Source organism: Pygocentrus nattereri, chromosome 1 (assembly GCF_015220715.1).
Source record: "Pygocentrus nattereri isolate fPygNat1 chromosome 1, fPygNat1.pri, whole genome shotgun sequence".
Lineage (NCBI taxonomy): Eukaryota > Metazoa > Chordata > Actinopteri > Characiformes > Serrasalmidae > Pygocentrus > Pygocentrus nattereri.
In genome coordinates, this window is record NC_051211.1 from 48,806,195 (window position 1) to 48,822,452 (window position 16,258).

Here is a 16,258-nt window from a genome sequence, read left to right on the forward strand (position 1 = left end):
CATTATGAATGAAAAGCATCCAGAGAAGCTTCTTCAAAACTACATATGAACACTTCAGATGTCATACGTGGTTTACCTGGTCATGGACAGGTGGCATTGTGACCCCTTTAAAGACCAACAGTATGAAAAAACAGTGGGTACATTTCTCTACAACGAACCATTTCCCAATAAAACACACTGAAAGACTTTTGTTTACATCTCAGTGATTTAATTATGTATACATTTTGAAAAATCACCCTTAACATAGCTGTGAGGTTTGAGGGCTGCCATCACAACAATAGGGATACATTGTCTAGGGTACAGCATTATTCCCCAACTAATACTTTAGAAGAGAGAATTCCTTGAGGTTTCCTGTTTTATCAAAAAAAAACCATGGCAAAATCTATGCATGGTAATACATGTTAGGTTATTGCAAATAAACACACCACGCTCGTTGATTAAAAACGGTTGGAAAGGCTAGGTGTTCCCAAACTTCTGATGGATAGTGTATACAGTCGTTCTGTATAGCGACTTGCAGGTGCAGGAGCAGAATCTGGCAATTTACCAGTGAAAGCTCCTGCGGGGAACCAGACATGGAGACGGTCCAGCTGCATGCAAGACTTCATTATTGCTATTGCTGTTCTTCTCAGGGCGCCGATAGAAACTCAATCGCTGCGTACATTGTTGAGCAGGGAGAGCACGGCCTGTGGTTGTCCACCCTTTCTCTCTCAGCGCAGGAGATTCTGTTTTCCTGCACCCCTTGTGAAACTGGACATGCCTCTGTCTTTCTTTCCATTGGCGTCCCGTCTGCACCGCAACAACCACAACAACATAAAAGCACACTGTGAGTCCATTTACACTGCATTATACAGCAGTCTGTGTTTGCTGACCAGGGGCTCACTAAGGATATTAGATTACTGTCAATTCTGCTCAACTGGGCCCTCAGCTCTCGCTACTGTAGAGGTCCAAGAGAGCAAAAGGCAAGAAGTTGTTAGTGAAAGACAACACATTACAGTGCAAAAGCCTGGCCTAATAGCATAACACAGTGCATGGGAATGTTTTGAATCTGGAGTGATAGGTACTTTGGGTCAAAGGACGCTACACAGGAAGCGCAGGAATTCTTTCAGAGGTGTGTCTGTGCTGACAGACAAGGACAACGGGCCTCCAGTTTGAGGGATATCCGGAGGGGGGGTTTAACTTTCGCCTCCTATGCCACAACTGTTTAATGCATGTAAACGGTTAGGATACCTGCTTTTCCTGTGTTTCGATCAACTAACAGCAAGAAACTTACAAGTTCCTGAAGCTGTTCTTCCAGATCTGGTTTGTGGCTCAAGACAGTGATGACACATTCTACAGGCTGGTTTGGGCGTTGCAGTATTATGTAACGGTGAGATCAACAAAAATCTTAGAGGTGCTGGATGAACTGTAATTCAGTTCTATTCATTCATCAAGCTTTAAGGTGGGCCTGCCCAGAAACCCAGTCCTGCACATGGTTCGCAGACGTTACATGATTGGGTGGGGTGAATAACACATAGCGCTGTGAAGGCGGAGGATGTCAGTGCATGCTCAGCTGTTCTGAAATCAGCTGAGGTGGGTATCAGCTGATATTTATTTCTGATATTTCCACTCATGCTTACAGACCAATACGTTTAGTATGTCTACTATTTCAAACAGACAGGCAGGGGACCTGCATCACGCTTTCAGCTCTGAACAGTAGGGTATTTGAATGAATTTGGATAACAGACTTAACATCAAGTTTTCAAAATATCATGTTTATTTAAAATCCTTTGATCACTGGGTCTTTGCTAAAGCCTTTTAGAGACCAGAATGATGAAGGCGATGGCTAATTTCATTGCCCACACCAAGTAACAATAGAAGAACGTATATACACCCAGTGCTACATCGCTGACTGACCAAAATGCATCACAAAAAATCTAAAGTCTACTATAAGATTTACTGTGTTATGTAATGTAATGTAGTATTGTATCTCTTAGCCTCACTTTGACACAATTCAGAGGGTTTTTTTTGTGTGTGTGTGTTTTCATTCACCATCTCTCACTACAACATCCAGCATGCATTACACAAATATCTCGTGCAGCCATGAGAATCCCTGTGGTGCTCAGCCAGTCCCTGACTGCTAGCCTAGCCACAAATATTGAGGCAAGTTTTTCTTGTTTTTAACCCTTTGAGCCAAAACCAAAGAGTCAAACTAAGGTAAAATGAGGTAACCTTGCCAAATTGAGCTTTTGCTTTCCGTCCTCCTCATCTGATGAGTCATTTCCATTGCTTGAGCAACCCTCTACACTGCCGTGATGGTTCAAAGCCAGTTACCACAGATGATCAAAGATATTTAGCAGTAACTTTAAGCTAACTTTTACTGCAGCTAACGACAGAAAAAAAAATCAAACAGCCTGCCCTCAAAAACTCACACGGTGTGTTTGCAACAGATGTTTTATGGTTAAAAGTGTCATTTTGGCCAGAGCGCCTCTTTAAAAGTCCATCTTTTATCATATCAGTTAGTCATTAAAATGCTGAGAAAGCTATAAGCTGCTTTACCACACAGCAGTGAGCTAAACTGGTGGCCAAACCTCTTTGAAAACAAAGTTGGAAAAAAAAATAGCCCTACAAAATATATGTCAAAGGAGAGTTTAATATTCTTCAAAATGTCTACATAATTCAAACACTAAAATGTAAACAAAGTCATCCAGAGTGGTTTGATGTGAAATTCACTGTGGAGGAATTTGCTAATTTGGATTGTCTTCATCATGGTTGGGAAAGGAACCAGGGGTTGCAATATCTACAAAGCAAGTATAGCCATTTTATTTGCTATCCAAAACAAACAGTGGAGCCTAAATGTGTGCGATGCGTTTTTATACGTCAAACTAATTATGGTAAAATAGTGGTGAATTTGAAAGCTAAATTTGTGATTTATTTTGCTTTACAATATCTTGAAAATACTTTTCTGCCACAAATTGTTATGTTTTAGGCCAAAATCCTCTTACAACTACCGTGAAACAACATTCAACGTATTCAAAACTAGTCCACGTAATGACTTTACGTGAGGGAACCTTTAGAAGCACTGAACTCCTCGGACGTCTGGTTCCTATCACCACCGCTTTAGACAGTTCTGATTCGGTAAGATTCTCTAGAGCGAAGCATTGTTCATCACACCATCCTGAATGACTCTGTTAACATCTTAACGATTTCGTTACGCAGAAGGTTTGAAAAATAGACTGAATTCCCCTTTAAGTCATTTTTGTTTTATTAGCAACATTAGCTCAACCGTCCTCGTCCGTCTGCAGTGCGCACGCGCGCGGCTCACCGCTGTCAGGGCTCGGCACGGCGACAGTATGGCGGCGGGCTGCTGCTGGAAGGATGCTGCTGTCGCCTCTGTGCTTTCTGCTGCCTCCGGCATGTGAGCGGACCCTCGGCGGCGAGTGGAAAGTCGACGACGAGAGAGGCCCGTGGCCGTGAACAGCGAGGATGGCCAGACTCGCGGATTATTTCGTGGTGGTGGGATACGATCTCGACAAGAGAGGTGAGAGGACGGGCGGCTGGGCTGTGTAGCTCCTTCTCCCTCTCACTGAGGCTAAGCTAACGGCTAAGGCTCGCTCGGTTCAGCCATGGGCACGGTAAACAGGAGGAGGCGGAGGGAGAGTGGAGGGAGGGAGGGAGAGGGAGAAGGAGGCGGGACGGCCCTACCCGAACCGGGACAGGGCCGCCTCCCAACACGGCTAAGTGTTCAACTCTCAGCCCGCGGATGTCAAAGGCCTCTGGAGCTTACCAGAGCCGAATCTCAAATGGCCGCCTGCTCCCTACAAAGTGTGCGAGCTTAACGTTAACTGGGTCCTGAAATAGCGGGTGCTGCACCCACAGTGGTTCACTAAGTCTTCAAAAGGGAGGCATTTGGGACGCGGCCAGAAGCAAATCAGGTCGCGGATTGGGGCGATAGTTAGATAGCAGACGTGTCGACATAAAGATCACAAAGTCGGGACGGCTTCTTGTTCTGGTTCTGGTTCTGGTTCTTGTTTGTTGCTTTGGAAAGGAAACTGAGCGAGAACTTTCAGACAGACTGTATATGTGCCGTCGTAACGTTATAACCCATCTGTGGGCTGAGCCATCAGTTCAGTAAGCCCAGCAAACTATATAGAGCCGGTGCACTCTTGAAAAGAGGGTTCTTTGGTAAAGGGAGTGGTTCTGTTTAGAACCACGGATTTGCAAAATGTGCCAGCTTGAAAGGTTCTTCAAATCGATTGGGGGGGGGGGGGGTGCTGTATATGGTTCTGTGTAGCACCAACAAGGGCTCTGTTGAGAGGTCAAGAACCCTTTTGTGTATATAGAACCATGTACAACACATTTTCCATCCATATGAATGACCATCTCACCATGCAGAGAACCATTCAGGCGTAAATTGTTCTATATGAAACTCACAGTTCAAAAGAGAACACTAAAGAACCACTGAAGAACTGTCTTTTCTCATGCGATCGTAAGATACGGTCATACTGGTCTGGTTTCTGTTGAAATGTTGCTTAAGTGTGGTCACTTACACACGTCAACTGACCTGACGGCGTCTTATCTGAAAGATGATCTGCACAGAGCAGCGCAGCTGAATGTGTTGCACTGTTTTTCTTTCATGCACATGTCTAGGTGGATTAGAGACTCTTGCATTGCATCTTCTTCCACCCTTGTCCTGCCCGCCTGCCTCAACGGCAGCCATCTCCGCTTGCTGTGCTCTGTTGTTGAGAGGCTGATTGTTTGGGACCGTTACATGAGGCTCCCCCTGTTTGTGGCCTAGATTCGGGCTTATAATGTCCCGTTCAGCATGCATTATTCACAGACCCTCATCTGAAGAACGCAAGTCACTGGAAACTACTAGCTAACCTTGGAGGTGCGTATTTATAGAGAAGCTTTGGTCCATATCTTATTCATGAAGCGCGTGGAGAACGTTAACACGACAAGTCCCCAGAGTCTGTCAGCGGCCCAGATGCGTAATTCTGGAGACGGCATATTAGTTTTCTTCTGTTTTTTTTTTTCTGCCCATGAAAGCTTCATGTGGTTGTATTCAGCCTTGAGCGTGTGGCAGGATGTTATATGGCTGTTCTGCAGAACGCCTTCCCTTCCTGTTTCTTGTCTGCTACCTTGTTTCCACACACACATACATCATCATCTGGTCTGCAGGCCTTTAAGCGCACATCAGCAGCCCGGAGCTCTGGGAGCTGAAAGCAACACCTATTTCACTTCCCATTAATTTAGGGGAGCGAATATACCCAGAATAGAAGTTGTGGTGTGGAGGAGTTAGGTTCTCTGTGAGACAGGTGGACGTGTAACATGTTTGAAAGCGTCGCTCCTGTAGAACCGCGTTGTTGCGCTGCATCTAGTGCTTCCAGTGAAATAACATGGCAGCGTGTCGCGTTTAGCACCTTGCACTGCTTTAAAGGGCTGCTAGTCCAAAAAACGACACAGTCATGCTGCGATCAATATCTCTTAAAGCGGCTCTGTATTGGAGCTGATGCCCAGGCCACAAGAGACTGATGTCATCATCCAGTGCTGGTGGACTGACCTCATTGTTGGGGTTGCAGAGCTGAGGGATGTGGGTCTGGTTTGGTAGCGCAGGTGCGAACGTTGCTGCTAAATCAGTTTTCTGTCACAGGAGTGACTTGCGAGTGGAGGCGGTGACAGACATGGTTTTGTAGCGGCTGTGCTGCCTGGTCCTGCGCTCCTGTCATTTCTGTTGCATGGCTGCATGGCTGCAATAAAATGTCGTTCTCTTGATGCTCTGCGCTCCTTGCAGGAATCTAGCCACAGGTTTTTGATAAGGAACAGTGCAAACAGTCTCTACCTGCCTGCAGCCCTTTCTCCTGATAGCCATGAGTGTGCACTACCTGTCAAACATCTGGGGACACCTTGCTTCCTCTTGACACTTAAACCTTTCCTTTTGTTACTTTTCAGCTATGTAATAACATGCCTGCGAACATTTTGTTAACGTATAGTGGGTATTTGCTAGGTTTTGCCAGGAAAAAGACTTGGCAGGTTGATTTTCCAAACTACTGTTAGAAGCAATACGTTTGGAAATCTGTTGCCCTTGAAAAAAACCTGAAACGGTGCTGAAATCACAGTAAACTTGAGGGATTATGACCGTGTTACAGAGGTAGTGCTGCTGTAAATATTGCCCGAAATATTTATTGTATTCTGGAAGAGCAGAATGTTTTATTCGTTTTACTGTAGTAGTTCCCCCTACAGAAACAATCTGGTCCCAATTACTGCATTTTCTGAGTGTATGCATACCTGCATTAGCGGATAAATACTTGAAAATGATTGGAAGTAATTGAAAATCGGCCTGCAGTTCCCATACTGGTGCATAATGAGGTCTTCTTTGAGTGATCCTGGCTACTCTTTTATATGTTATTGATATAATGTTATTATAAGGCATTGCAATCTGACAAAGAATACCCTCTCATTTACCAAGTGTTTTGAAAAGCTGTGTGTCCCCAAATTTTTGACATTCAGTGCCATATTTCTGATGACCCCTCCACACCCCTGAAGCACTGTCGCAAGTCCCCCAGAGCAGAGATGGCAGAATAAGGGTGACAAGAATGCACAGTCAGGGTGGAGTTCACAAAGTTGTCTGTTGTGAAACTGCAGAACATTCTTTGGACAGCCAGCCTCCAGCGCAGGCGCTGGAAGAAATAGCCAGCAGATCGGACCCTCTGGCCGAGGGGCTCCCTCTGCTTCCACACAGGAAGTGTTGAGAGTGGTCTCTGGCTAGGGGACGTAAATCTAGATCCTCCTCTCCGTGGTTCTGGCCGGTGTGAGATGAAGATGACGTGGCCCTTTTTAAGGGTGGACCCCGTATGCGCTGGAAGCCGGGATGCCTCTTGGGGTTCTGCTGCACACTTTCCCCACCCTGCCTCCTTTTCCCCTCCCCTCTCTCTTCCCTCACAGAGGAGCTCCAGCTGAAAGCAGTGGAGCCATGAACAAAGAGACCAGAGCGATTGTTCTCCCAGGCCTTTCTCTAAGAGCTATTCCAGGCACGGTTTTCTTTCTCGTGGTGCTGCTGCTGCTGCTTTTTCGACTTTTGATCTTTGGCAAGCGATGACTTGCTTATCATGCAGACCTGTAGATCAGTATCATCTCTCAGATTGTAGGAAGCTTTAAATAATGAATAGTCTGGTGAAAAGTTCAAATGGCTGCAAGTTACTTGCTTTGATTTTTTTTTATACTTTTATTTATATAAGTAACGGTTAGGCCTATCACAGCCATTAAATATTAGCAGATAGTCAGTTGCCGCATAAATAGTTATGATTATTGATCTAATTGTCGTTTCTTGTTTGTGATATGAAACTAGTAACAATTAGTGATCCTGTTATTTACCCATGTTTACTTGGTAGGTAACATTGGTTATACTGACCTTTAATGATACCTTACGCTGGTATAAATGGTCCAGATTCTCACACAGATGAACCAAGCAAAGCCTTTTTTCCCCCTAGGAGGCAAAGCATGAGGAAGAAAACCCCTAATTCTGTTAACATGCATACTAAAACTGTTGGAAATGACTGCATAGGTATAATATAAACAAGTATAACATATGAACAAACTACTTGCACTGCCCTCTGAACATGTTAGAGCACCCAGTTGGAAGTTAGAGCTTGCGATGTGCCACAATGAATACATTTATTCTTTAATTTGCATATATTCGCCACAGCACACCTAGTAAACATCCTGTGTTTTTAGCATGATATGATTGTAAAATCTAATATGTGGGGAAATGATTAGTCAGCTTAAGTAATTGCAATCATCTCAAATAACTGGGCTATCCTGGATAATTGTGATCAGGGGATTATGTAATACATGTGACGGGCCTAATAACAGTGTGTCACTGTCCCAGAACACAAAAGCAAGATTATTTATCAACTCCGTATGATAATGCATGTGATGGTTAGGCACACAGTTTGCTCAAAGCTAATTAGTAATAAGCTGTCAATTACTTCTTGGCTGCGTTAGCCTTTTAGCTCCAGTGCAAAACTAAAGATTCAAGCTTCAGAAGTCTTGGCTGATTGTTTACACTTGGGCTATAGGGAATTTTTTTTGTTTTTGTATCCCCTTAACCGCTTTGAAATCCTTCCCTAAAGCATTTGCTACCCCAGATCGTCTGAAACAGTCCATGGATGAACTTGGATAGCACTTCAGATTCACTTGGTCATGCCAGTCGGCTATCTTTGCAAAAGACTTCCAGATGTCCAGCGATCCCCGAACCCGAATCCAGACTTCCTTTTGCGCCTCCCTTTGAATTGAGACTTTATTTCATGAGGGTGAACGCTGGGTAAATAGGGGGTTGTATGGCATGATTATGGGGGCTGCACTGTGTTGCCATGGCTCCCTAGTTCTCTGGCTGTCACGCAGGGCTCTATAACAGGCCCGGGCAGTGGGAGGCCGGCCGCTCGCTGAATCCAGAGGATCGTTCTCGTGTGGCCTTCAGCGGATGGAAGGGGCTTTCTGCGGCTGCTGGCTGTCTGCTAGATGAATGCTTCTTATTCATGTGGCAGCCCTAGGCCTGCAGGGCACTGGAGGCTGCCCTCGTTCTGTGTGCACTCGTATAGTATGTGTGTAGAGTCATAATACTTGTAGCACAAACTTGTGCAGCCTATTGAATGATGATCATCTGGCATGATTACTGTCCTGTGTCCAGTCACACTCTGTCTTTATCACTCCAGTATATTTTCATTCTTTCATTAGAGGTTCCTCTGAATCCCAGAAAGCTCAGCATCATTCTGCACATTCTTTAATGTGTTAAGTGGTGTGTGTGTGCGCAGGCTATGGGTCAGTTGGCAGGCTCGGGCAGTGACCGAGGTGGATCAGGCCCGTGCAAAGGGAGTGAACTGCTCTCGTCTGCAGAGCTTTCATGGTCTTCCCTGGAATTTGGAAAATGTGCCTCCCCCTCCCCCTCAAAGCCCTAAGGGCAGACACGGAGGCAGTCTGTTTCTCACCATACTGTGTTTATGGGAAATAATTTGTTTAGATCGTCTTTTTAGTCATTGCCTTGTCGTCAGCGTATATTCAGGATTGCCCACTTCTGCCACCGTGGCTTTGATTGAGACAGGAATTACAGCCAGCTTCCCTGCTGTGTCTGTCCTAATCTCAGTTTGGGCTGCAACCTCTGCCTTCTTTTGATTGGCTGAGTAGGGCTTGGGTAGCCAGCTGGGTTGACTGCTCTGGGCCTAGTTTCCCAAAAGCATCTTAGAGTTAGGATCATCTTAACTAGGAGAGAGAGTGTTCAGTGTGGTGCTCGTTCTCCCATCTTTGTGCAAAGACTCTTTTGGGGAGCCCAGCCCTGGTTGATTAATTTGCTGTGGTCATGGAGCGTGCTAGTCAGAAGTGAAGAGTCTTTATGTCATGCTGTCTTCTTGCCTCTGGCCAAATCTTTTGGTTTCTGTGACCAGTCAGGACAAGGCTAGGCTTAGTGTTGTGCTCACTGAATCTGCTTTTTGTGGTGCTTGAGGGATCCGATTGGTTTGTGTTCCAGCTTTGAGGCTTTCAGAACATTTTAGAATTTTCCTACAACAGCCTTATGCGATTTCCATGGCTTGGGAGCTTGGCTTGGGCTGCAATGTTGTCATGAGACACCCACACATAAATTTTCTCCTGAAATTTAATGCACAGTGTTTCCTACACAACACATTTTTGAGCACCAACCCATGAACAATGAACCATATTTCACCAGCAGACAGACAACCTGGCTAGCAATGCTGTTAGCAAGTCCAGAGCTGTTAAATTCATAAATTCATGCCCAAGACATGAATTTTGCGGGAGCTATCAGTTGTTAAAATGCCATTTTTTTTTTAATTTCTGAGTTGAACTGTTGAGAATCTGACTTGTGTACATTATGATCATTTACATTTTACATTTATGGCATTTGGCAGACGCTCTTATCCAGAGCGACTTAGTTTGATCATTTTTTTAAACAGGTAGGCGAAGGTGGTGTTAGGAGTCTTGCCCAAGGACTCTTATTGGTATAGTGTAGGGTGCTTACCCAGGTGGGGATTGAACCCCATTCTACAGTGTAGAAGGCAGAGGTGTTACCCACTACACTAACCAACCACACTAGGCTTAAGGGGAAAAAATTAAATTGTTTCCAAGCCAAGGCCCATCTAGCCTGGCACTTTTGTGGAAAACTGACCAGGAACATGCTCTTTAAGACCTTATAACTGGAAGGAGCCAAGGAATCTGCTGTACTTCAGCTGAACTCCATTGAGCCGAAAGAGTAGATGTTAATTGGTCTTCTATTGTCTTTCCATTTCCTGAGCCCCTCCACAACGGTCACGTTCAAGTCAGTGTCCTGTATAGAGCTGCACAGTGTATTGTGTGTTAATTGCTATCATAGTTTTGCAGTATTGATATCGCAGAATGCTGCAATATGCAATTAATCCCATAATCAGTCACAGTGTCTACTGTTGTATAAGCATCTTGACCAATCGCAGTTCTAGTGTTTTATAGGTATTCATTAGAGTTGCACTGTTACCGGTATTGGTATCGGTGCCCATACTGGCCCTCAAATGCAGTGTCAGTGTCAGCAGTCTGACAGATACCATAAAGCAGTTTCTGACATGCATGCACACATCAGCGGTATTTTTTTGGAAAGGCGGTATAAGTCGGTGATTTTATAATTTGGAATTGTTCCTAGTTTATTGCTTTCAACAACATGTCAAAGATACACCAGATAACGCGACGTACAAACTGTTTTAAACATGCAGTGGATCAGGGTTTATTTAGTAATCCCTTATGTCCTGCGGTGTAGTTGTTTACAGTCTGAGTTAACTTTAGTCCAGATTATTATCGAAGGAGCAAATGTTAGAGGGACTTAAGGAAGAAACTAGGTGTCTTGTGGTAACGAAAGCCTTTAGACATAGTTTAGCCTTTAACTTAACAGCTGTGTCTACAAGCTCCTCCTACGGTGCGCCTCCATCAATCAGTTGTTTTGCAAAATACTGCAAATTTATCTACACTAATTTTCCAAAAGTATTCACTCACCTATCCAGATCATTGAATCCAGGTGTTCCAATCACTTCCATGGGCAAAGGTGTATAAAGCACCTAGGCCTGCACTGATCTGCATTAACAGTAGAGTAGGTTTTTTCCTGAAAAGTTACCATGATATGAGATGAGGTTGTTCCAACAACAGCAAAATGTACAGTACTGTGCGAATGTGTGAGGCATCTAATTACATTTTTTAACAATTTAGCTCAGCAGTGAGTTTATCACAATATACATTAGAATAAAGTCGCATTCATAATTCAAATAGACATAAAAACAATTAAAAGTAACAAGAATTTCTTCTCCTTGACACCTTCACAGCCGCCGCAGAGACTTGTTAATATCATCAATTAAATCATGAGCTCAATTTACTGAGCACTGATTGGTCAAACCAGGAGCTGCTTTTTAACTACATGTAATACTGGGCTTCCTCGAGGAGAGGCTTGAAACATCCATAAAGTTTATTCAAATATTAACACTTTTCTTGGCAAATAAACACACAAACTACACAAATAAATAGATTGTGAAAATGTGTCTTGGGTGCCTAAGACTTACACACATTACTGTAATGTAATGTGTGTACAGACATGGCTGAAAGTGTTGGCACCCCTGAATTTTTCCCTAAAAATTATTGCAATTACATATGTTTTGTTATACACATGTTTATTTCCTTTGTGTGTATTGGAACAGAGGGAAAAAAGGCAAATTTGACATAATTTCACACAAAACTCCAAAAATGGGTCGTACAAAATTATTGGCAACTTTTCAAAATTGAGGGCAAATAACTTTGTTTCAAGCATGTGATGCTCATTCAAACTCACCTGTGATAAGTAACAGGTGTGGGCAATTTAGAAATCACACCTGAAGCCAGATAAAAAGGAGAGAAGTTGAATCAATCTTTGCATTGTGTGTCTGTGTGTGCCACACTAAGCATGGAGAACAGAAAGAGGAGAAGAGAACTGTCTGAGGACTTGAGAACCAAAATTGTGGAAAAATATCAACAATCTCAAGGTTACAAGTCCATCTCCAGACATCTTGATGTTCCTTTGTCCACGGTGCGCAACATAATCAAGAACTTTACAACCCATGGCACTGTAGCTAATCTCCCTGGACCTGGACGGTTGAGAAAAATTGATAAAAGGTTGCAACACAGGATAGTCCGGATGGTGGATAAGCAGTCCCAATCAAGTTCCAAAGAAATTCAAGCTGTCCTGCAGGCGCAGGGTGCATCAGTGTCAGCTAGAACTATCCGTCAACATTTGAATGAAATGAAACGCTATGGCAGGAGACCCAGGAGGACCCCACTGCTGACACAGAGACATAAAAAAGCTAGACCGCACTTTGCCAAAATGTATGTAAGTAAGCCAAAATCCTTCTGGGAAAACATCTTGTGTACAGATGAGACCAAGATGGAGCTTTTTGGTAAAGCACATCATTCTACTGTTTACCGAAAACGGAATGAGGCCTACAAAGAAAAGAACACAGTACCTACAGTCAAATATGGTGGAGGTTCAAAGATGTTTTGGGGTTGTTTTGCTGCCTCTGGAACTGGGTGTCTTGTCTGTGTGCAAGGGATCATGAAATCTGAAGATTACCAAAGGATTTTGGGTCGCAATGCAGGGCCCAGTGTCAGAAAGCTGGGTTTCGTCCTTCCAGCAGGACAATGACCCCAAACATACTTCAAAAAGCACCCAGAAATGGATGGAAACAAAGCGCTGGAGAGTTCTAAAGTGGCCAGCAATGAGTCCGGATCTAAATCCCATTGAACACCTGTGGAGAGATCTTAAAATTGCTGTTGGGAGAAGGCATCCTTCAAATATGAGAGACTTGGAGCAGTTTGCAAAAGAAGAGTGGTCCAAAATTCCAGTTGAGAGGTGTAGGAAGCTTGTTGATGGTTATGGGAAGCGATTTGATTTCAGTTATTTTTTCCAAAGGCTGTGCAACCAAATATTAAGTTGAGGGTGCCAATAATTTTGTCCGGCCCATTTTTGGAGTTTTGTGTGAAATTATGTCAAATTTGCCTTTTTTTCCCCTCTGTTTTTTGTGTTGTTCCAATACACACAAAGGAAATAAACATGTGTATAACAAAACATGTAATTGCAATAATTTTCAGGGAGAAATACTTCATTTTCTGGAAAAAATTCAGGGGTGCCAACATTTTTGGCCATGACTGTATGTATTCACGCACATTATTTTGAACAGAGATTGTCCCATTTGTGGTGCTGTAGGGCGGTGTGAAAAAGAGGCGGGGGAAAAAGCATAAAGGGTTGTTGGTCTGACGTCTGCTGTTGGTGCATCCCTAGTGTTCATGCAATCTAATGAAAGTAAATCATTTTGATCAAAATGTTCCAGGCCGGTTGTTAATCCCAATCCTGATCGACCAGTCAGTTTTTAATATGTTGCAAGGCTTATCACAATAAAAATGACGTTAAAATCGTGATCTTGATTCGTTGCTCAGTGCGATTCGCTGCAGCACCACGACAGTAGCATACCAACTGTGATGGCACGTTACGGCCATAACCCAGCATCATTTTCCATGAGGGCACAGCCAGATGAAGTGCATTTTGGATCAGAAATGGTAACCACATCGCTTCTGCACCACGCCAGTCATGCACAGCAAGATTTCTGCATCAAGTGCCGTCTGAACAACAGGGCCATTTATCCATCTCATTCCAGTTAGCCATGCTGCATGACCTTTGATATAAGACGAGCTTGTTTTGGCCTCATTGGTGCTGTTGATATTTTATGTTCAGTGACACAGAGTCTGCAGTAGGCTGACTAAAATTTAAAGGAGAATTCTGCATATTTTTCATGATTTCTGGATAAATAAATGGTTAAGATGTTTTAAAAAAATAAAAAATAGTGGTTTGATGTGACGCTGTGAACTAGAGAAACGTACGGGATCAGAGTTGTTCGCAGTGGTGGTGATGGGAACCAGACGTTAAAAGAAGGCTATCATGTGAAATGGTTTACAAATACACTGCCTTATGTCATATTTCTTAGTTTTGAGAGATGATTTGGGCCTAAAATGTATTCTTTTAATCCAAAGAATCTTCTTTTTTTTCTGGATTTACTGCTATTATGTCATTATACTATGTCAAAAACTATGAAGACACATTTAGGTTTACCCACCACTTTAGATAATAAATAAAATGGCCTTAATTTGTACCGTAGACATTGCGACCCCTGTTCCTATTCACTGTAAAGAAATTGTATTCCGAATGGCCTCAATCGGACGACACTGTTCTGACATATTTTTAAGGCAGTTGAAAACACAAGTGCGCCAACTGAAAACTCAGCCCTGACTGGACCTCACGTGACGTTCGCTGTCATGGTAACGTTTATTCGAAGTGGTTCTCCATGCACGCGTGTCATTTTGGATTCGGATTACTTGTAGTGATCATGTAAACTGACATTTTCCATCAGATTGTTGAGTGGAGTGAGCATAGAAACACCTCAGTCTTAATCTTAATTGGAATGTATTCAATCGGATTGTATTTCAGCAGAGCGATATGTTTGTGATGCTGGGCTACTGTGCTAAAATGTCTGCGTTTACATGCAAAGATTTTTGCCAGTCCATTTGATTACATTCCGATCACGGGTTAAGACGGGTGTCTTCTGGAAAATCTCCATTTACATGCTCACTACAAGTAATCCGATTCAAAATTACACGTATGCGTGGAGTACCACTTAGTGAAGATGTCACCATGACACCGAGCATCACGTGAGTCCAGTCAGAGTGAGATGAGCAGCAGTGAGCAGTGCTGGTGTTTTATATTTCCTTTAAAATGATGTCGCACTCAGGAAAATGAACCTCACATGTCCTTATTAAAGAAGGCCGAGAGGAAGACGTCGTGTTCTGAGACACACAAGCTGGACGTCCGGTCCCACCGCCGAGCATAAAGTTCGTCTCCTCTGCAGACCAGTTTCTGCTCCGCCGTCTGGAACGTTATAAATGTTTGACACAAATGTATATGCGCAGAACATCCTTAATGTTCTGGTGTTTACATGGTTATTATTGTTCTATTCAACCGATTGTTTACAGGATTACCCACCTCGCTCACTCAGATAGAAATCGTATTCCGAATGGCCTCAGTTGGAGTAATCTGTTCCGATTGAGGTGTAGACATGGATGTGTTGTATTCCAGTTGAGGTATTAGTTGGATCATTAACGTATTATCAAGCTGCATGTAAACATGGCTGTTGTCTGCACTTCGATAATTTTGCTGTGTTTGTAACTCCAAAGAGATGAATGCTGAGTTTCTCTGTAATGCTAATCCAGGTGATTAATTTCTACACTTCATGAATGTTTATGTATCTACATCAGTATTTCAAGAGTTTTATTGTCATGTGGACAGCAGAACAGGCAGTTACACTGTACAATGAAAGTCTTACTTTGCTGTTCCTCCATTCACCAAATAATCTTAAGAGATAAGTAACTAAAAACAGTAGTAAAAAAAGTACAAGTTAAAATGTACAGTATGTACATCGGCAGTTATGTACATTAAAGACATTAGGTATCAGCACCGGTGCGCACCCTGAGTGCAGCCCTCTGCTTGAGGTAGCCCATAATCTCAGCGCCCTGTGCTCTTTGCCACTGCTCAGTCCCTGCAAGTATTTCCCTTGATTGAATTCCCCAGGCGATAATCTCTGTTGAGTAGACGGTAAACACAGGTCAAGGCTTGATGTCTAGTGACCTGCTCTCTAGGCCAGCCTTAAACACACTCTGACCTAATACATGTTTCGCCACTCCTTGCTGTCTACAGCCTTTGAGGAGCAGCAGACGGATTGCAGACGTACTGGTCTGAAGTGGAATTGTCGAGATATGAAAACTGTGTAAGGTGTCGTGTGAGTTGTGTAAGGCTGCATACTTGCCCTTTTTCTGATTATGCAGCAGAACCGAAGCTTATGGCTGAAATCAGTCGCTGATTTGAAAGTAGGCCACCTAAGCGAGAGTTTGATCATTAGTACTCTTTAGACATTTCAGATTATGGTCTCTACAGGTCTCTTATCTACCAGCTGGCAGGGTGTGTGCAAATACCACAGCTAGCGTGACGCTAAGGTCACCTGTAGGATGTCTGCTTTGGTTTTAAACCTGTTTGTTGTTGAACAGCCTGTTTTAAATCATGAGTTTAGCGACGGTGTCAGAATTGCATCTTGCTGGGGATGTGCATTTTGACTTATTTTGACATTTGATTATTCGTTCATTAACCCTCACTGGTACGTGGTTATCACTGGTGCAGTAGCTCCAA

The 16,258-nt window shown here is 43.4% G+C and overlaps 1 protein-coding gene across 5 annotated transcripts in view; it reads left to right on the forward strand.

Annotated features, from left to right (window-relative positions):
• Window positions 1-3,285: 3,285 nt before the first annotated feature.
• The window catches only part of sbf1 (SET binding factor 1), a 91,517-nt gene continuing 78,544 nt past the window's right edge, over window positions 3,286-16,258 (forward strand). For 3 of the 5 annotated variants that reach the window (XM_017698963.2, XM_017698962.2, XM_017698964.2), the window contains exon 1: window positions 3,287-3,517. In XM_017698963.2, coding sequence (XP_017554452.1) covers window positions 3,463-3,517 — 55 coding nt within the window. In that variant the 5' untranslated portion in view covers window positions 3,287-3,462. Of the gene's footprint in view, window positions 3,518-16,258 lie in introns of all 5 variants that reach the window. The other 2 variants (XM_017698960.2, XM_017698961.2) reach the window with 1 other exon arrangement.